Here is a 22,007-nt window from a genome sequence, read left to right as displayed (position 1 = left end):
AACAGACAGAAGTATCCTGAGCTTGTGTGTGTGTGTGTGTGTGTGATATATATATATATATATATATAATCTGGCCATATGATGCACATCACAATACAGCTATATATTGCAATACAAGAAACACTGCAATTTTTTTAATAACTTATTATACCGAATATTAAAAAAAAATTATTGGGAAAGAAAAAAACTTCAAATAACTCAAACATAAGCGTCCATCAATTTGTGTGTGTGGGGGGGGGGGGGGCCATCAAGTCGGCTCTACTCTGGTCATCACATGGCATCATGTGTAAAGTTAGGTGCAATAAGGGGAAGCTGACAATAGGAGGTGCTGGCGTAACCCCTCACTTCCAAGTGCCTCAATATGTATCTTCTTTCTTTTAAGGCCTGGGAAAAAGTACAGTGACTCTTAATATTGTGGGGGGAAAGTATCACAATATCTTGCTATTGACATCTTCCCACGCCCCTACTGTGTGTGGTGGTGGGGGGGGGGGGGGGGGGGGGGTCCTATAGTCATGTTTCCTCATTCCTCAGTGTTGCCAGTCCACATCGGCATGTTCATAAAATCAATAGACTAAATATAGCATCCAGTAATAGTGGGATACCCGTGTTAGGCCTGTGTCATATGGATGAAATATTAACACCTTGATATTCTCAAGGACTTGTATTCCCCTGGTAACGATCTATAGGCTAATCATACCACTTTAAAGCCACGTACCTACACCGCCTGTAAGCCTTGCAACTTTGACGTGACGTGAAAAGCCGTATACTATATATAGGGCTGGGCGATATAACGATAACGATAAATATCGCAATATATTTTAATAATCGATATCGAATATCGAAATTAAAAAAAATCGAAAAATCGTTTTTTTTTAATTATTTTTTTTTTTGACCAGCAACAGGGCAGTTTTAAAACCAGCGACAGTGGACAGACTTGTCTTTCTTGCCTGCAACTTAAAGTAATGGCTTTGCTTGTCCAAATGACAATACTGACCAAATTGAGATTTATTTTTCTCTTGTCCATTTATTTTGTTTGCTTTCTAATTTAAAATACATTTTGAAACCGTCTGTACACAGTAGGCTATGTGTGCTAGCAGAGCTAGTCTCCAGTCACGAGTCACAGTGCACATGTGCGGTGGTTTGTCCACCAAAAAAGCGCCAAAAGATCGAAAATAAACTAGCAGAGCCAGAACTGTTCAACTCCTCTGGAGCCACAGCCAGCAGAGAAGCCGGTTTACTTTCCCTTTTAAACCAGCTGCAGCCTGAGAACTGGAGTGTAACACTAAAGATGGCGGCAATGACAAAGAATTGCTGCAAAATAAACATACATCTGTTGTTAAAAAAAAAATAAAAAATGATTATACTTATAACAATTCGATAATTATCGATATTGAGAAATATGATAACATTATCATATCGTTATCGCGATATGATTTTTTTCCATATCGCCTAGCCCAGGGGTGGCCAACCAGTCAGAGACTAAGAGCCACAAAAAAATTACTGTGGTACCACAAAGAGCCACACCATATACCAGCGTTTCTCAACCTTTTTTTTCAGTCACGGCACCCTTCATGTGTTTATACTGTAGGTCTCACCCTCTGGCCTCTGAAGTTGCTAATGTCTTTTTTTATTTGGGCCTCACAGGGTTAAAAGTACCCTGTGAGACCCACGGTTGCAAAATTACAAAATCACTTTTAGCCATTTAAAAAAATAATGTTTATTTAAAAAATGTTAAAGGGGAACTATTTTACTATTTCTTTCACTATTTGGGCACTTTTACACAATTCCTGTGAGTCTATGGAACACCTAGGTTTTTTTCAAAAAAAAAGCATTGTTTTGTATTTCTAATCAAGTACTAAAAACCGCATTTTTCTACCTCAAGATCTTAAGCCGTTTTGAGGCTGGGCTCCAACCACTGTGTGGCCTGGTGCCAACTGCCACATAAACTGCCACATTATTATGCAGCTGAGAAATCTCTGACATCACAGATATGCACATTTTCAGATGACTCAGTTCAGTGAGGGTGAATATTGTGAGAGGAGAATTGGAAGAATTCGCCAATATGAGAATTAGAGACATATATCCTATTAATATAAGTCCACATAGCTAAGAAACAATGGTAAACACTGAAAAAAGCCATTTATAAGATAGTTCCCCTTTAAGCACATGTATAGTCAATTGGTCCTGTTGTTCAGCCTCACAATGCTATTTGATAGTAAATGTGTTTATATGTCCCACCCTCTGGCCTCTGAAGTTGCTAATTTCTTTTTAATTTGGGCCTCACAGGGTTAACCTCTTAAGCCCGAGATATACAGTAAAAGTGTATATTTTCAGCATTATGTTTGTTTACCAATTATTTTAACTGTTATTAGTGAAATATAAGATTATAGAAATCTCAGGGCATTGAGTCGGAAACCTGAGCATATTGACAGGAGGAAGTGGCACAGCCAAAAGTGAGTGTAGTCTTTTGAAGGAAGAGACTCAGGGCTTTCAAATTTCGAAAAACTACCCTACCCAGCTCACACCAGCCCCTGTCAATCATCTGACTTCTGGATTTACTTTTTAATTTCTCTTATTTTTTGGGATTATCTCCCACAAACCTGAACGTTATTGCCATAAAACAGAACGCAGTTAGTTTCTCTACCTTTCTGTGAACGTCTTGCAAAAAACGGTGTTGCAATATGATGAAAAATGGTGGAGAAATTTACATTATAAAAAAGATGGCAGAATTCAGTACTGTATCTACAAAACCTTCTGTTTAATCATCTTCCCTTTATTCATTTGCTTAGATTTTTCAGGTCTGGTCAATTTTAGCATGGTGTTATTTACAGTCAAAGATAATTTTTTTTTAAATAGAATTGATATTCTCCTTTGGTTCATTACAATTTACTCAAGCCTAGTAACAGACACACTATTTCTGACACTGATCCATATATGTCCCTAGATTCAGATACCAAGAACATGCAAATGGACCATTTAAAAAAAATTGTAAATGTTTATTCTACGTCCTTATGGAATGAGTGACATAAAAAAAAAAAAGGTAAAAAAAAAGAAAAAAAAAGGTAAAAAAAAAAAAAAAAAAATTATGGATGGAAGAGCCGCACATTGACGGGCAAAGAGCCGCATGCGGCTCGCGAGCCGCGGGTTGGCCACCCCTGGCCTAGCCCTACTATAGTATGTCTTGGTCTTTGACGTTTCATCCAATTCATGATGCTATTTTGTGAACTTGGGCTTTTACACTGCTCTGTTGTTATATATATTTTTTATTGAACAATTGTATCACACTTTTTTACTGTCGTTCTATTTGATTATTTTTAGCCTATTTTGAAACTGAATCAAACCACACTTTTTTTTTTTACTCTTATCTAATCTATTTTTATTATTTGTATTACTGAAAAACTGTGATTTACCTTACCTTGCAGCGTGTAGCTTTTCTCCAACGCGTCCGTGTTTCCGGGTTCCCGTTTTGCCCTCTGATTGGCCAGGTCATGTGACGTGTGCGCCAATCGTGGGACGGCAAGTTCTGCGCCTATTTCCCGGTCGAACAAGCCTGCAAACTACCTAACGCCTAGTTTATCACTGGTTAAACTTAGCTAAGCTGGTTAATCTCTTTCGCAGTTGGTTAAGGTTAGAGTTTGGAATCAGGGCAGGCGTTCTATCGCCCTGCTCTAAGACAAACTCTAACCTTAACCAACTTCGAAAGAGCGCCTAAGCTTAACCAGTGTAGAAACTTGCGGTCCCACGATTGGGCGTACATGTCACATGACCTGGCCAATCAGAGACGCGGAAAACACGAATGCGTTGGAGAAAGGCTACCTCTATCTTTTTTAATAATTTTTTTTATTCTTGCTTATGCCTGTATTTTGTACTGTTGTGAAGCACTTTGAACTGCAATTTCTGTATGAAAAGTGTTATACAAATAAAGTTGTTATTCTTACTGCAAAAGCAGTCATTTGTCATTTGGTCTGGGTGGGTTGTGCTTGGGAGAGCTCCCGTCAGTATTCGTTGTGTTGTGTTGTATTGTTGTGTTGTATTGTACGTTGTCTTGTTTTGCGTTATGTATTGTATTTTCTTGTTACACTGTGTTTAGGACCCCCTCGAAAACGAGATGGATCATCTCAAGGGGTTTATCCTATCAATAAATAATACATTTCAAAATTTGAATTACTATTACCACTCCTCCTCCTCCTCCTCCTCCTAACAAATCGGATGAATCAATGAATTAGAGATAGTAATTATTAGCCATTCTGGTATATTTCTGATAGTTAGAAATACTGTAAAATGTACCTTTTTTCGATACTTTAGTCTCAAAAAAATTAATCTACCTGCTGCAGTTGTAAAAAAAAAAATCCAAACTTCAAATAACCACACTTTCGACCGTTTTCGGCTTGCCATTGCCCGACTGCTTTGTTGTTGAATCAAGTCAAATCCTAGGTAAGCGTATATTGTGCGTGTGTCGGTACTGTACATTTAATTTTATTTTATTTTTTTAAACTTTTTTTTCTTCATGTCAACACATGAAGAAAAAAAGTGTAAAAAAATCAAATAAAATAAAATGTACAGTACCGACAGCGGCATCTCACGTGAATCGATACTCGGTAGTACCGACGTGTTTCGGTAAGTACCTTTTTTAAAAGAACCGAATTCGGTACCCATCCCTACTAATGACGCATCTTTTTTTATCGTTTGCAGCGTTAGTTTTATTTGTAGGTTGCATTTTTGGAAGGTGCATTCTCTGATCTTGAACTGCTAATTAAAATGTGCTGGAAAGGGCATGGATTCAGTATTTGGCTTGTCACCATTTCAAAAGTTTGAGCCAACTCGTCGTCTCAGTGTCTGTCTGCTTCCCGTAACGGGTGCCAAGTCATTGGCAGCTGTCGTGATTAATCTCCTCCTGATTAGCTACTGACGGTATTCCTGCCAGGGTCCTACATGACTACATGACTGACGACTGATTCACTTTGTGTGACTCAGGACCATATAGACATTAACCACAATAGAAGTCCAGGGTAAACAAAACGGCAGCTAATAAAATGTTTGATGTAGGGATGTCCGATATTGTCGGCCGATATTGGCATTAAAATGTGATACCGGAAAATATCTGTATCGGTTACATTTCTATAACCTTTATTTACCCAGGCAAGCAAGTGAGAAGAAATTCTGATTTTATTTATAGTCAAAAGTATGCATAATGTTATGTTAATTCCACAACAAGACATATGTAATGTTAATTACCTGAAATTATTCCGTTTTTTGTGGGGGGGGGGGAACCCTGCATATATCGGTTGATATCGGTATTGGAAATTAAGAGTTGGACAATATCGGTATCGGTAAAAAAGCCAATATCGAGCATCCCTAAGTCGATGCTGGCCACTGGCACACCTATGATATGATATGATATGATACATGATATGATACATTTATTTATATTGCGCCCCTCAACCAATAGTTACATCGGCCCGGGGCGCATCCCGGGAAAGAAAGAGAAACAAAAAAAGACAGGAACAATACGAAAACAGAAGAAATACATACAGGCCAACCAAGCAGATAGAGAATGGACCGACATAATACACCAGTCATACTACAATACAAAACGAACTCGTGGATTGTTTATGGAGAAAAGGTGGGTTTTGAGCATGGCCTTAAAGGTCCGTAGAGTGCCTGCCGATTTCAAGTTGAGTGGGAGCTTGTTCCAGAGTGTCCGTGCTGCGTTACCTACATTAACACTAGCACAGCCGACAAGGGGTCACATAACCCCTAGGCATTTTCAATAAATGTATCCTCGGCACTCTGTCGAGCTCCAGCTCTGTCACTCAATGACTTTTCCTAAAAGTATACCCGTTTTATCTGGCACGGTTTCTGAAATTTCAAAATGACTTCAGGAAAATTATCGGTAATTAGAACGTTATTCCACATATGGGCCGTTGGAACGGACGAAAGGCACAGCACTTTGCGAGCGTCTAGCGCAGGGGTGGCCAACCCGTGGCTCGCGAGCCGCATGTGGCTCTTTGCCCGTAATATTTTTTTAATAAAATTATAATATATATATATATATATACCCGTACTTTTCGCACTATAAGCCGCACCTGACTATAAGCCGCAGCAGCTAAATTGAATGATGTGTACATATATAAGCCGCACTGGACTATAAGCCGCATGTGTTTTAATGTTTAATTACCATATGTAAGGAGTGGAGCTTGCGGCTTAATTTGACTCAACACGGGAAACCTCACCCGGCCACAGAAAGGATTGACAGATTGATTGCTCTTTCTCGATTCTGTGGGTGGTGGTGCATGGCCATCACCTCTACAGAGAATGACTCCCACCTCTACAGAGAATGACTCCCATTGGGACACAATACTGTCGGACAAATAACAAGAATTAACATTTACAAGTTGTATTAAGTAAATAAGGGAACAGATAAATAACATTTCAATGCAGTAAAAAAAGCAATATTTCGATTTTCGGGTTTTGTCCACATATAAGCCGCACCGTTATATAAGCCGCAGGGTCGAAAAATGGGGAAAAAAGCCGCGGCTTATAGTCCGAAAAGTACGGTATATATATATATATATATATATATATTTATATTCAGAGGTAATTATATAGTTTACACTGTTTATTTTTCTATTTCATATTTCTCATATTCTCATCTGACCCGTTCCTGGCGGTAATTTGTGGCATTTTCTCCATGGCTGTGCTAGTGTTAAGTGGTCCGCACACGGCGGGCGAGCGGCGTCGCCTGGCGATGCGATGGTCTGTCGCTCAATGACAATCGCTTGGCCCCCCACACCAGAGGCGACCGTCGCTCTGTCTAGCTGGGGGTGTGGTTACTTGTTTCCCCCCCCGGAGGGAGATATGGGAGGACGGACCGGACGTTAGGTTGTTGTGAAGCGAGCGTATTAGCAGGTACCTGTGTTGTGCATTACGAGGGAACTAAACCCATATTGAGCTGGAATTAAACCACCTATACGAATACAACCTCTCCTCATTCTTCCTGACATTACTGCATGAGTCACTGATCGCTACAATACATTCATTACCACCGATTGGACAAGTAATGTTATGCACCTGCTGAGAGAGAATGTTTTTTCACTGAAGACGCAAACTGTTCTGTTCTCAACCGGCGTCTACGTGGCGCAGTGGGCAAGGCGCTCGCAACGAATGCTGGAGACTGGGCTCGAACAGAATGCCTCCTGTTCGAGCCCCGCTCTCCACATTGCTTTCAGTTTAGCTGGTCGTCCACAGTGATACACATTGGCCGTATTACGGGGAGGGAAACTGAAGGGTGGGGATCGGGCGTTGTGGACAGCGACTCCTACAGGTCGGTTGGTGCGCCTGCACAGTAGAATCAGGAAGCGACGGGGGCGGGGCCCCTCCAAAGCCCAGACCCCCGACGCTGAAAGATCGAGCCACGCAGGTGAAAAGATGCGACTGCTGTTACCTCGAGTATCGGAGGGGACTCGTGCTATGTATGACTTAGTCCACATTGCAGCCGGCTTGTGGGAGGCAAGAAACAACGTTCAAAGACAGGGGAGGGTTGAAATCGGACGATATGAAAATTGGGATGGGAGAAAAATAGAAAATGGGAAAAAAAGTGGATAAAAAAAAAAAACTGTTCTGTTCTCAACCATAATTTTCTTTGGACAATAAACCTTACAAATGACATCAGCTGCAGCCTGGACATTAAACTCTGTCAACATCCACAACTTCTTTTGTATAAAATCGCCTGCCGTCGCCTCAAAAAAAATAGGATCGATGCGATTTTTTTGCCAGGCGACAGAAATTGCTGCGCGACCGTCGCTTCAAAATCTCCTGCCGTGTGGCTCGTCTCATTCATAACAATGGAGGCGATAGAATTCTGTCGGTCGCCTTGCTTAAAAAAATCGGTCGCCTGACAAAAATCGCCCCCCCCGCCGTGTGCGGACCACTTTAAGTGAACCCATTATGAGCTGCAGCTGTGTTTACCCCTCTATGACACATCTGTGAAAAGGTTTTTTCTTTTGTTCTGCAGCTGACTGCTCGTTCCCTCCCCACGGTACAGTCTGACGAACGACTCCAGCCGCTGCTGAACCACCTCAGGTAATTGTCATTATTATAAGCACTTGGTTCCCTGCCGCTGCTTTCCTTTATTTATTCCCTGTGGCGATACAGGCTCTCGTTGGAACTCTCCAGGCGACACGCCCCCCCCAGTGAGAAAACCCGCCGTAGTGCGTGTTGACCCATGTTTAAAAAAAAATATATATATATTATATACTCAATTTAAATACCATTCAATTTGCGCCGACGGCTGTGAAATCTTAGTCGGTGCTTTCGCGGTGACGGTGTTCCTCCCAACTCCCCAACTTTTATTTCATAATCATATTCTATTCTATTGTACTTTTATTTTTATTTAGTTTATATTCCATTTTATTTGATTATACCTTAATTGTCTTGTCTGTTAACGTCGCACCAAACGACCAAATCAAATTCCTTGTATGTGCAAAGTACTTGGAAATAAATACCATTCTGACAACCTACCTTTACGTTTAACTACTTAAGCATCGGGCAAAAATGGGGCTAGTTTTGCATAACACGCCTGACGATTGCATACCCAAAGTAATTAGCAATTTATTATACTTTATACTTATAGCACATGCATGAGTCTGGTCTCTTTTTCGAAAGGAAACATTCTGAACGTTCTTCCACAACAACAAAGACGAATCACTAATGCTAATGAAATTGAGTTTGGACATTGACATTGAGTTGAGGTTTGAACACACTGAAGGAAAAGTTTGGCTTACTCACATTTATGTTGACTTGTTGCCAGATGCCTGTTTTTGGGTTCCAGCTGAGAGGTAGGAGCTGGAAAACATAACGGTTCCATAGCCTGACGTCTTATCTACAGTACAGGTCCAAAGTTTATAACAATCCCACGGAAAATGTGTGTTTTACAAAGGTTTTTCTAATGCGTGTACCGGCATGATTAATGATTAATTCGGCATGATTATCCAAAATGGTCACCGCTGCGACGTGTGAGTGCATGCGTGTGTGACAGCCCGTCGTCTGGCCTTCCGATGTTTAAGAGGTTAACTGAAGTGGCCGTAGACACTTTTTCATCAACAAAGATATGCACAGGGGGGCGGCTACGAGCAAGGCGCTCACCACGAATGCTGGAGACGCTGGGTTCGCCCTGTTCGAGCCCAGCGCTCCACATTGCTTTCAGTTTAGCTGGTCGTCCGTACTAATACACATTGGCAGTATTAGGGGGTGGGAAACTGATGGGTGGGGATCGGGCGTTGTGGACAGCGACTCCTACAGGTCGGTTGGTGCGCCTGCGCAGTAGAATCAGGAAGCGATGGGGGAGGCGCCCCTCCAAAGCGCAGACCTCTGACGCTGAAAGATCGAGCCGCGCAGGTGGAAAGATGCGACTGCTGTTACCTCAGGTACCGGAGGGGACTTGTGCTATGTATGACTTAGTCCACATTGCAGCCGGCTTGTGGGAGGCAAGAAACAGCGTTCGTGACAGGGGAGGGTTGAATTGGACGATACGAAATTGGGATGGGAGAAAAATTTAAAAATGGGAGAAAAAGTGGAAAAAAAATAAAAAAATAAAGATATGCACATATTTTGTGCATTACATTCGTAGGTCTTGAGTACAGTGAAACTATCTTGCCTCTGTGCTGCAGCACGTTGGATTTGAAATGGAACGATGACTATGAGATTGAAGTACAGACCTTTAGCTTTAATTTGAGGATTGTTGACGTTCCATATTTAGGAATTGTAGCCCTTGTTTTAGGGGACCAAATGTAATTGTACAAATGAACATAAACTTTAATATTCAACCTTATCTCCTGACTCATTATAGTTGTACAGTCAAGACTCGTATAGGGTCTGTTGATTTTGGTGACCTCTCCTTTAGTGTCACCTAATGGATTTATAGCCTGGGTGACTGGGTCTATAGAGACGGGCAATACGGCAACTCTTTCTGTCTACCTGGTCAAACGTGCATGTGAATGTAATGGCAAAGTGGAAGGTGTGTTAGTCCTGAGGTCTGTATTCTACCGAGTGCATTTCTCTAGTTTTAAGTTACCATCTGTCAAAGAATCTTTCTGTTGCCAACATGCACGCATACCTAATATACGTCGCCGTTACAAAAACTAGATTAGGGTCTAAACTATGTGTGTAACTCACGATACGATACTTTGAAAAATGTTGCCCTCGATACCAATAATATCACGATATCTGTGATAATATTGCTATTACGATATATATTGCAAGAAATCTCATCTACGATACATCACAATATTTGTGTAACTGAAGACGAACAAATACCCATAAAAAGGCAATAAGTGGATATTATATATTTTTCACAGAATTGGCATGGAAACATTAGTGTGCATCACAAACTGGCCAATTGTACATGAAACAATGTTCAACCAATTGCATAGTGCCTCTTTAACACACTAACCGTGACTTGATTATTATTCATATTAATTATTAGCATCTGCTATATAAGTATATATTTACCATATACATCATCTGTTTTTATCTAATAAGATAACGTTTTCAATCTGTTCACCTCATTCCAATCATTCTTATTGCAGTAAAATGAAAAAAATATATTGATAGTTGCCACCAGTGTATCGATAATGTGTCTCAAGAGGAAGTACAACGATATATCTCAGTATGGATGTTTTTTTTGTCCTCTAGTCCAGTGGTTCCCAAAGTCGGGGTCGCGACCCAAAGGTGGGCCGCGAGCAGCCACGGGAGGGCCGCGAGATGATTTCCAAAAGAAATTTAAATTTAAATTTATTTTTATTTTTTTTTGTCAGGCCACTGAACTTAGAAGCAGGCCAGGACAGTGTTTCTAGTTGTATTCTAAAATGTGACTATATGGTTTTATATTAACTTAATAAATAAACAAAAACTAAAAATCTACTTATTTCAACGAACATTTCAAACTAAATAACAGATTATGCACATAAAATGCTGAAAACAACCGAAGCAACAATAGTATTTTAATGAGGCTATTATTATTATCATTATTATTTTGCAACAAGTTAGCCGTCTCATAAATAGCACATATAAATGAATAACTAACTTGAAGTAACTTAATAGGATTGAAGTGATATTTGGCTTAAAAGATCGGTCGCCTGGCAAAAAAAATAAAGAAAAAAAAGCCTGACGATGTGCATTGGGCCGCGGCTCTCTGACGCCTTATTTTCTGGGCCCTGGCCTGAAAAGTTTGGGAACCCCTGGTCTAGTCTATAGAGAAACCTTCCACACGTGTTGTGATAATAACCACAATTCAAAATGTCGAGGAATCCCTTTTCAGAATCAGGCCGGCCCAATTTTTTTTTTTTTTTTTTTCAAAACTTTGTTTATTGAAGTTTTTTCGTTGCAATATGAGATGAGCCCAAGGTCAAATTGTACACATATATGCCAGACGTATTGCACATATCTACATATAAGTAGTCAAAATATAGGTCTGTTGAATGTAGACAATATACATATTGCACAAAGCTATGTATAATTAGTCAAAATATAAGTCTGTTGGATAAACAATATACCTATTGCACAAAGCTATGTATAAGTAGTCAAAGTATAGGTCTGTTGAATATATAGACTAAAGCGAGTACACCACAAAATAAATATAGATATTGTTTTGGACATACAGTCAATTAAACAGATATGTACACTCAGGACAAGCAGGAATAGAGGAATGGAACACTTTTTGTGAGAAGGTAGACATCAGGTTGCATTTGCACATGTAGATAGGTAAATCGACTGGACAGTGCTAGGCTAGGAGTGAGCATTATTTATGGGGGGGTCGATTGAACCTTGTTCGCCAACATAAGTAAAGAAACGACCCAATGTTTTATAAATTCTAGCTGTAGAACCCCTTATGACACACCTTATTTTCTCCATCTTAAGGAAGTGCAAAATATCCCTGAGCCACATAGAGTGAGATGGAGGAGTGGGTGACTTCCAATGCAGTAAAATGAGACGTCTAGCCAGGAGAGTGACAAATGCCACCAGGTCAGCTTTATATCGTGGCAGAGACAGGGTAGTAGGGGAGATAGAGACACCAAAGCAAGCAGTTATGGCAGTCGGGCTGATTGGGATCTCAATACTATTTGAGATGGTTTCAAATATTTCAGACCAAAAGTTATGTACAGTAGGGAAGGGCAGGACCAAAACATGTGACTATGTGTAGCAGGGGCACGGTGGCATCGGTCACAGGTGGGATCAATGTTGCCATAGATCTTGGCTAGCCTGACTTTAGTAAAGTGTGAACGGTGAACAATTTTACATTGGATCAGTCCGTGCCTGGCACAAATTGAAGAGGAGTGGACCCGGTGTAGAATATCCTCCCACAGGTCTTCTGTGATGTCCTCACCCAGGTCCTCCTGATCTTTTCTAATGAGGTAGGACGCAGTGAGGAAATCAAGCCATACAGGACAGATATAATAAAAAAAATCTATCTGCTTGGAAATAAAAGTAACAAAATCTTCGTTCGATAACAAACTAGTATTCAGTCGCCAGGGTGGTCGGGTGTTATCACATCCCCTAATTTGCAGTTCCATTAGAACTGGAGAGTGGTCCGATATGACGATAGTATCATATGAGCAAGATAGTACTGATGAGATGAGCAGATTGTCGATCAAGAAATAATCAATACGAGTGAAGGTGTGATGAACATGAGAGAAGAATGAGTATGCTCTGCTAGATGGGTTTTGAAAACGCCAAGGATCTGAAAGTGAAAACTCTTCCATAAAAGATTGAATGGTTTTAGCAGAGCTTGAAAGCACTGCATTTCTGGTAGATGAGCGATCCAATGATTGATTGGCCGGCCCAATTTTAAAGTCCATAACAATTTCAGCCACCTATGTCGAAAGCTGCGTTCACATCCACCAACAAGTTTCAAGTTTCTTTACAAAGGCAGAGACGGCTTATTTGACTCTGTTGAGTCTTGGGAAATTTACCAACCTCCTGCTCTCGTGCTCTGGTGGACATGGCAACAGCGCCGGGAGTGTTCCTCCGGTCTTTCATCTCTCGCTAACTCCTCCATCGGTCTATTCAGTGGATTTGCTGAGGAGAAATGTTTTCAGAGTTGTTTTTCCCCCTCTGTGTGCCGGCTATAGACTTGACCTGACCCTGAAAGTGGAATGTATTGGCAATGAAGGTCTGTCTGCTCTGCTCCAGCATGTAATGGGGTTCCAGTAAATTACATACTATTTTTTTTATTTAACTATTTACTGTGTAAAGGTTTTCACCCTCCACACACTGCTACACACATTCACCACCGGGAGCTAGTGCCGTCTTGTTTTGTTGGCCACCGAGCCGCTCCACTGGAGAAGTGCCTCGCTCAAGAACACCTTACTTTTACTTTACTTAGGCCTTTTATTCCTTTTGGAACATAGGCCATTGATGAAATGTTTCCACCCCTGTCTGTCTTGAGCCATCCTCTCCAGCTGTTTCCACGTCAGTCCCCTCGTCTCTTGAGTTCCTGCTCAGTGTCTCTTCCTCCAGGTGTTTTTGGGTCTTCCTCTGCCTCGCTTGCCTCGTGGGTTCCAGAGGTCTGCAGTTTATTTATGATGTTAGTGGTGGTTTTCCAGGTTTCGGAGCCATATAGCAGTACGGATTTGACGTTGGAGTTGAAGATTTTGAGCTTGGTGTTGAGTTTGAAGTTTCAAGAACACCTTAGATGGTGGCAGTAATTGAGGGAGGGTAGAGTTTACTCATTTATTTCCTCAACCAATATTTCCCCAGTGGGTCCAGAGATTGGAACCGGCGAACCTTACAGTTACATCTCTGACTATCAATCGCTGGGCGATATGGCCTAAAAATAAAATCTCTGATTTTTTTTTTAAATCCGATTTACGATTTTAATCTATTTTTTCTCTCTTGAAAACTAGCTAACTTATTTGACACAAAAAAAATCAAACCAAGATTAATTTCCCTATTGGGATTGAAGTGCAAACCTAACTTTCACCAATCTTCACTTATAAATAAATAAATAAATAAATAAATAAATAAATAAATAATAATAATAATAATAATAATAATAATAATATATATAAAAGGTTACTCTTGATCAAACCGAAATGAATGTCCCTATTGGGATTAATAGTGCAATAACTTGCTTTTTCACCAAACTTCACTTAAAACAAATAAAAGGTGCCTCTTGATCACCAAACAAGAATGAATTTCCTTATTGGATTAATAAAGTGCAAATCTAACTTTCAACAAACATCACTTTTTGTTAAATAAAAGGTGACTCATGAAAAGAAAAATTAAAAATCTTTTTTTTAATCGATTTTAATTTTTCAAAATCGCCATAAATCATTCATTCGAATTAATCGATAAAATCGATTAATCGCCCAGCCCTAGTCACAACTCACAACCCCTCTCATCTCTGACCTTCCGGCCACTGCCACCCCAATGTATGCCTTCTATATTCACTCTATAAATGTGTTTAATATTCTCTCTTCCAGCCACGCCTATGTGGGACAAGATTACAGCATCCAGAAGAGTATTGGCAAAATCTCCTTGGAACAAATTGATCCGGTGAGTTCACAGTTTGCAGATGTCATCTTGTTTTATCTTGGAAGCCCGGGACAGAAAGTATTTTCTTCTCCTCACTTTCTACCAATTGTCGTTGCACAGAGCACTTAAACTGGGTGTGACCTTAAGAGGTTAACGTTAAAAAGGTCAAAAGTCCAATGTCTTAAAATGTTGTAATTAATGTTTCCTTACATTTTTATGTGCACAAAAAGAGGGAGGATAGATATGTAGCCTATTATGTTCAGTTCATTCCTCTTCCGGCAGGCAAGGTTGTTTCCCCAGGAAGTTCCGCCAAATCTGCAAAACCTAGGTATTTTCATGTCTGCTGTCGTGCAAATGTTTCTGCTTACTTGTAAGATTAAATTGACCGGAAAGTCATCATCCCTCTGAACAAAATGAGGTATAGTAATTTGATGAGATTTGATGAAACTGTTCCCACTACACACAGGTAAATGGTAAATGGCTGCCTTTTTTATATAGCGCTTTTATCCAAAGCGCTTTACAATTTGTTACTCACATTTTACCCATTCACTCACACATTCACTCACACATTCACTCACACGTTCACACACCGACGGCGGAGGCAACCATGCAAGGTGCCAACCTGCTCATCGGGAGCAATTAGGGGGTTAAGTATCTTGCTCAAGAACACATCGACACGCTGCCCGGGAGGAGCGGGAATCGAACCGGGAACCTCCTGATTGCCAGACGACTGCTCTACCTCCCGAGCCACTGTCGCCCCTGAAAATGGCTACATAAGAATTCACTCTGAATTATCCTTGCACTGTGTAGTTGTCTCTCTGGGGGACTATGGATCTAGCTCAGTGTGTTCATTTCTTCGTCACATTGTAATTGGCTCTGCAGGGAGAACTTACCCCTCTGGTCTAGGATCAGCTTTCCCTCCCCAAAACAATAATAAATTAATAAAAATATTACATTTTTTTTAATATATTCCTGTCCATAGTCACACATTAAAGTCAAAACTAGGGATGCTCGATATTGGCTTTTTTACCGATACCGATATACCGATATTGTCCAACTCTTAATTTCCGATACCGATATCTACCGATATATGCAGGGTTTCCCCCCCCAAAAAATGGAATAATTTCAGGTAATTAACATTACATATCTCTTGTTGTGGAATTAACACAACATTATGCATACTTTTGACAATAAATAAAATCAGAATTTGTTCTTACTTGCTTGCCTTTTGTAAATAAAGGTTATAGAAATGTAAAAAAAAAAATTGAAAACCGATACCAATATTTTCCGATATCACATTTTACTGCCGATATCGCCCGATAATATCGCACATCCCTAATTCTAATGTTGATATTCAAACGGACGCGGAGGCGCAGCGAGACTTGAGGAGCAGGACTCCAATCTGTAGCCATGTTTTGAGCATTTTGAAAACATGGCACTGAATGGAAATTAGATCTTGTTCTTCATCCTCTTTTTCGTCTACATTCTCTTCTTCATCTTCATTTTCTTTTCTTCTCCCTCTTCTCTTCCTCTTATTCCGCTTCCGCTTCTTTTATGGTATTATGTTCTTATCACTTGTGTGGAGAAGGTTTAACTAATCATGGTAAATTGGCGCTAAATGGACTGCACTTGTAAAGCACTTTGGATAAAAGAGCTATATAGTTTATGCCTCGCATTCGCTCACACATTCACAGCCTCGAGCAATAACTACAGTACGCAGATGCAGCATATCCTATCCTGATCGTTACTAAACAGATTGTGTATTTGTAAACGGCAGCGCTGTGCTCTCCCTGTGGGCCGCCACCCCCCATTAGGCCTGAGGTGACTATGGTCTTATCAATATCGTCACGGCAACGTGAGCGCATGCAGTAGTGTCATCATGGAAGACACGGTGCAATTTATGGTCTTAAGTACCGGTAGGTCAGTCCTACAAAAAACATTTTCTATCGCTTAGAAAGTAAAAACCAAACATGCAAGGCTTGTATTTACTACTTATACTTGGAGAAGGCATGGCACCTGAGACAAAACACACTGTATCCTATATAATTGTATTTGAATTCACCTTGTTTTTCTGTTTATTTACATTGAGTACAGCTAGTGTTATATTACGTTTTATTGTATTTTCTTGTATTTTTTTTATGGCCATCTTGGTCTATGTCATTTGTTAAGTAATTGGTAAAGTATATTATTATATACTTATTGTTATGTGTCTTGTAAGCCCATATGGGCTGGGCATACATCTGTATGTAAGACACGAAAATAAAAAATATCAAATCAAATCATATACTCTTGATGAGAGATGAATGCCACTGAATCTGCACACAAGCGCTGTGGTTTAATTCCTTAACTTGTATATTCTCATATACAATATTGCGAACGGCAACAACAACAACAAAATAAACGTTTTCCAATATCGTTCTGGCCGACCTACCCCTGATTCTCACCCGCTGTATTTTCGCCTTCCTCCAGCTCTCTGGGAAGTCCTTTGCCCTGTGCATGAGGCAGCTCCACCAGGCCCTGAGAGAGAGCCACCACCTGCGCCACGGTGGACGCATGCAGTACGGCCTCTTCCTCAAGGGCATCGGCCTCACCCTGGACCAGGCGCTGCAGTTCTGGAGGTCGGAGTTCACCAAGGGCAAAGTGGACGCAGACAAGGTAACGTTGGCACCGTGAAGCGTTCTCTTTTTGTTTATATCAAAGTACACGTTCTTACCTACAAAATGAGCCGTCACTTGTACACATCGGGCGGATACTTTTCAATCTTACGTCTTCAATCTACAAAGTCTGTATCTGATCGCCATTCCAAGTATTGATGTCGATCGTGTCGCCAACATAATCCACCAAAGAACATGAATCGGGAGTGTTTGATTCTTATCAATCCATGCGTTATAACCGCTCGTCATGCCCGACAAGGAAAAGTCCGCCCGGACCTATATAATCGACGCCAGGGTTAGAAATTAACATTTTTTTTCAAGGGCTTTTTTTGCCCCCCTTAATTGATTTTCGGGGGCTTTTTTTTGTATTTCGGGGGCACTGAATTTTTATGATGAAAATTAACATAAGGATTATAAAACATTGTTGACACTTTTTTTTACAGTCTTCGTCCCTATGTTTGATAATGTAATGTTAATGTCTCCATATATAGGGCTCTACGCTAACCTTTTTCCCAAGGAGCACATGTGCTCCTAAATAAAATGTTAATAAATAAAATCTAAATAAAAATTTAGGAGCACACAAAGAAATTTAGGAGCACAGTGAAAATTGTTCAAGTAACACAGAGTTTATTAACTATTTATCTCATGCATTATTATACTGTGCGTGTGCACACTATGAATTGAAAATGGGGGACCCTGATGTAAACAAGACGAAAGTCTTTCTCTGGTCTGCATCCCCTTAACTTGTGTGTATTGAGCTGTACTGTATTGTACCCATTCTGCAATCTGTTAATAAAGTTTTCAATCAATCAAACGCAAAGGATATCGGTTGTCAAGCTGCTTTTGTATGTTGTAGTGTTGTTATGATACCAACATTTTGACTTTGATACAGATAGGAAAGGTAATGGAATATATTATTAGATGACAGAACATTGAAAATTCTTTATACAATTATTTAATTCATTATGACCCTGATGGAAACAAGACAAACGTCTTTCTCAGGTCTGCATCCCCTTAACAATTGTATGTATTGAGCCGTACTGTATTGTACCCATTCTGCAATCTGTTAAATAAAGTTTTCATTCATTCATTCATTCATTCATTCATGAAATAGAAATTCCGTTTTTGGGTGGAACGTTTGTTGCAAGGAGGGAGGAGGCGGGGACCGCTGCGTGTTACACACAACACTGAGAAATGGTCTAGCTGCTTCGGTGCGTCGTTAACGTTAACGTCGGAAGAAATTCCCCACTAAGCCCTAAATTCAGAGCAGAGCAGTATCCTAATGACTTTTATGCTTCAGTCGATAAGGTGTTTTGCGAATTCTGTCAACATACCGTGGGGACTGGACCCGCAAAAACACGTGCGAATATCACTTCAAAAGCCATGTCAGCCGGATTCCTCTCTTTCTCCTCGTCTCTCTTTTGCTCAAAATAAAAATGAATGGGCTTCATGGCTGGCTGATTTTTTTTGCGTTGTCTGATTCTGAATGTATAACTTGCCTAAGCCGGTACCGTGACTTTGTTTTCGGGCGCTACTGTGATTGGACGTTTATGCGCCTTGTGTAATGTAGGACTATTATAACAGCGGAGCTGTTTTGTAATCGTCACTCGTCTCGAGTAAATGATTTTTCCGGGTGGCGCACACACACATATTATTAGGGCCAAATACAAGGGAAATGCTCGCACTGTAGATCATATATATAATTATATATATAATTAGTAAACTGTCGGGGGCATTTTCTGCCCCCCTTAACTGATATTCGGGGGCATTTTGTCCATTTTCAAGGGCATTTTGCCCCGAGCCCCCGTTAATTTCGAACCCTGATCGACGCACACCCCAATACACAGAGTTTCAAAGGATGTGCAATACCGGCCGCAACCTACCAGGCGTCGGTATTGGACTTTTGCGATCTCAGACCCATTCCCAATGATAACACCAGGCTCCCTGGATGGATAATGAATGGAAATATCGAATAAAAGAAATTACAATCAAATAACGTGTATATATACGTGGTTTGGCGTTCAACGGTTGTCGGACAAACGCGTATATAAGCGTTGTCGGCGTCCAATGAGTTAAGATGCATGCAGAACTACAAATACCCACTGGCCTTTGCCACTTAACCCCTCCCCCACCTAACACCTTTTGCAGGTGAGAGGCATTCACTGGTAGGGGCCCGGGTAGGTGCCGTCAGGATTTAGCAGGTGTTTTGCTAATAAGACTATCCATAAAAGTATCTATAAATTCTACCATATCTATCTATCTATAATTCCATATTGTAAATGACTTAAACAAGTGTGTACAATCAACTGTTATTTACTGTGTTGGCCCTGTATTCTGATGTGTGTTCATGCAGGGAATGACATACATTCTTGTGGACCTATACAACGGAGACACGAGTCTGTTGAGCTCAGCTGTAATCCAACCCTAACTACTGTATGTGTCCGATTCCTATTTCTTATTTGGTCTCGTGTATAATGCCGCTATTTCTGAAGACTCATTCTCATTGGCCTAGTGATGACATAAAAGAGGCTTACAGTGCGCGGAAGTTACCATAGCTCAGCGTAATGTACGAGAGACTCGGGTGCATAAAAACCTGATTATAACCATGTCTCACTCTCAACCACTGTGCGAAAAAGAGTGAGGCAGGGCAGAAGTGGCAATTTTTCAAAGTAAAATACCTGGAAGACGAATGAAAATAAAAGACATTTCCTTTTAAACAACTTTATTCTTTCTTTGCGGGCCAGTACCAAATGATCCACGGCCAGGTACCGGTCCGTGACCCGATGGTTGGGGACCTCTGCTATAGAGCCTTCTCTCTATACTCCGTTATACACATGTCACTTGGGTATACTGTGCGTGAGCAAATTCGACTAACCTCACCAAATTCAGGTCTGAATAATACTATTGAAATCTTCAATTGATCACCAGCCTCTCTCTCTGGTGGCTTTCTAAACATGTATTGACAACGTAAGCTATGGTCTGACCACCCCTCCACGTATTGTAATTGGAGCAGGGCCTGAGATACCTGGCTTACAGGGAATGTGAATGAAATGTGTATGATTGGAAGACTTTACTGTGACCTGCTTCTCTAATCTTTGTCTGGACACTGGTTATTGTTAGGGATGTCCGATATTGGCATTCAAATATGATATCGGAAATTATCGGTATCTGTTAAAAAAAAATTAAAATTAAAATAATTTTAACAATTTATTTAACCTTTATTTAACCAGGCAAGTAAGAACACATTCTGATTTTTTTTAATTCTCAAAAGTATGCATAATGTTGTGTTAATTCCACGACAAGAGATATGTAATGTTAATTACCTGAAATAATTCAGTTTTGGGGGGGGGGGGGGGGGGGGGGGGGGAGGGACCCTGCATATATCTGTATCGGTTGATATTGGTATCGGAAATGAAGAGTTGGACAATATCGGTATATCGGTATCGGTAAAAAAGCCAATATCGAGCATCCCTAGTTATTGTATTTGGGAAGGTTGTTCTCTCCGAGGGCCTCTGCTTCTTATAGAATAATTTATGAATAACAGTTCTGGAACAGCAGAGGCCCAGGGTGTCCTAGTTGTTGCTGACGCTGGTAGCAGCAGTTCTGTTTTAAGTGCTGTTTTGAGGCCTCAGAAGCCGGTAGTGTGGGGGAAGGCCGAGGTGGACAGGGTGCTTGAGGAGTTGGGGGGTGTAGAAAGTTGTTTGAAGATTCTCTGTCCACGTCCAGAAACCATTACATGGTTATTTTTATTTTATTTGCCTCAGCCCTAATTACATTTTCAAAAGAGAACTGTGCCTGATTATGCAAATAACGTACAATTTTATTCAAAAGCAGAGTCCCTTTTATTGGCCGAGTATAGCTACGGTACCGGACCCAAAATGACATCACGTCATAAATCCATCTCTACAGGCTGTATGAATTAATGTTGCGTAAGACCCTAACCCTGTCAAAACAGCAGTCAAAGTGTATATTTTCAGCCATACGTCTGTTGTAAAAGTCTTGTCGAATGTAATGTTTTATGTTTTGTGTGGACCCAGGAAGACTAGTTGTTGTCATGCAACAGCTAATGGGGATCCTAATAAACTCAATACCAATTGATTTTAAGTGTTATTAGCGAAATATTAGTTTATAAATATCGGCGCATCCCGGTGGAAAACGGTGGGTATTGATGCAAGGAAATCAGGAAGTCAGACGTGTTTGTAGTCCTATGAAAGAAGAGACCCAGGGCTTTCGATGGGCTTTCGAATTTCTAAAACTCCACTACCAGTTCACACCAGCCCTGAAATAATTTTTTATTTCCATAATTATGTCTCACGGGTCGAACAAACCTGAACGTTATTGCCATAAAATAGAACCTGGTTTGTTTCTTTACCTTCTGTGAACGTCTAGGAAAAAAACGCGTCTCAATCTGATGAAAAATGTCGGAGCATTTGCTGCCCTGTTATGGGCGCCTGGTGGTACTAAATCCAGATTGAAAGAGGAGACATGGCCCGATCCATAGATGTATGACTTGGCCATAATAAGGTAATTTATAGGCCTGATATTCTATATTCATATTTCAAATTGCATGTGTCCAAATGGCAAAATTCAGTACTGTATCTACAAAAAAAACCTGTAAATCATCTGCCCTTTATTTATTTGCTTAGATTTTTAGTACACTTGATCTCAAGAAGGTGCTGAATGGGCGGCTGGGTGGCGTAGCGGAGTTTGCGCTCGTCACCAATGCAAGAGACTCCGGTCTCGACTCCCCGAGTCAGCATTGCCTGCGGCTTTGGCCAGTCGTCATACTATCTCAATTGACAGAGGTAGCGGGTGGAAAGT

At 40.6% G+C, this 22,007-nt stretch overlaps 1 protein-coding gene across 2 annotated transcripts in view; it reads left to right on the top strand.

Annotated features, from left to right (window-relative positions):
- Positions 1-22,007, top strand: part of prim2 (DNA primase subunit 2) — a 147,308-nt gene that overhangs the window by 74,858 nt on the left and 50,443 nt on the right. For both annotated transcript variants that reach the window (XM_084320995.1, XM_084320994.1), the window contains exons 8-10: positions 8,015-8,082; positions 14,481-14,553; positions 17,002-17,187. In XM_084320995.1, the coding sequence (XP_084177121.1) occupies positions 8,015-8,082; positions 14,481-14,553; positions 17,002-17,187 (327 nt within the window). The remainder of the gene's footprint in view (positions 1-8,014; positions 8,083-14,480; positions 14,554-17,001; positions 17,188-22,007) is intronic.

Source organism: Notolepis coatsorum (assembly GCF_963971535.1).
Source record: "Notolepis coatsorum genome assembly, chromosome: 9".
In the NCBI taxonomy this organism is placed as follows: domain Eukaryota; kingdom Metazoa; phylum Chordata; class Actinopteri; order Aulopiformes; family Paralepididae; genus Notolepis; species Notolepis coatsorum.
The sequence above is the reverse complement of the archived record's forward strand: the minus strand, read 5'-3'. Positions and strand labels throughout refer to the sequence as shown.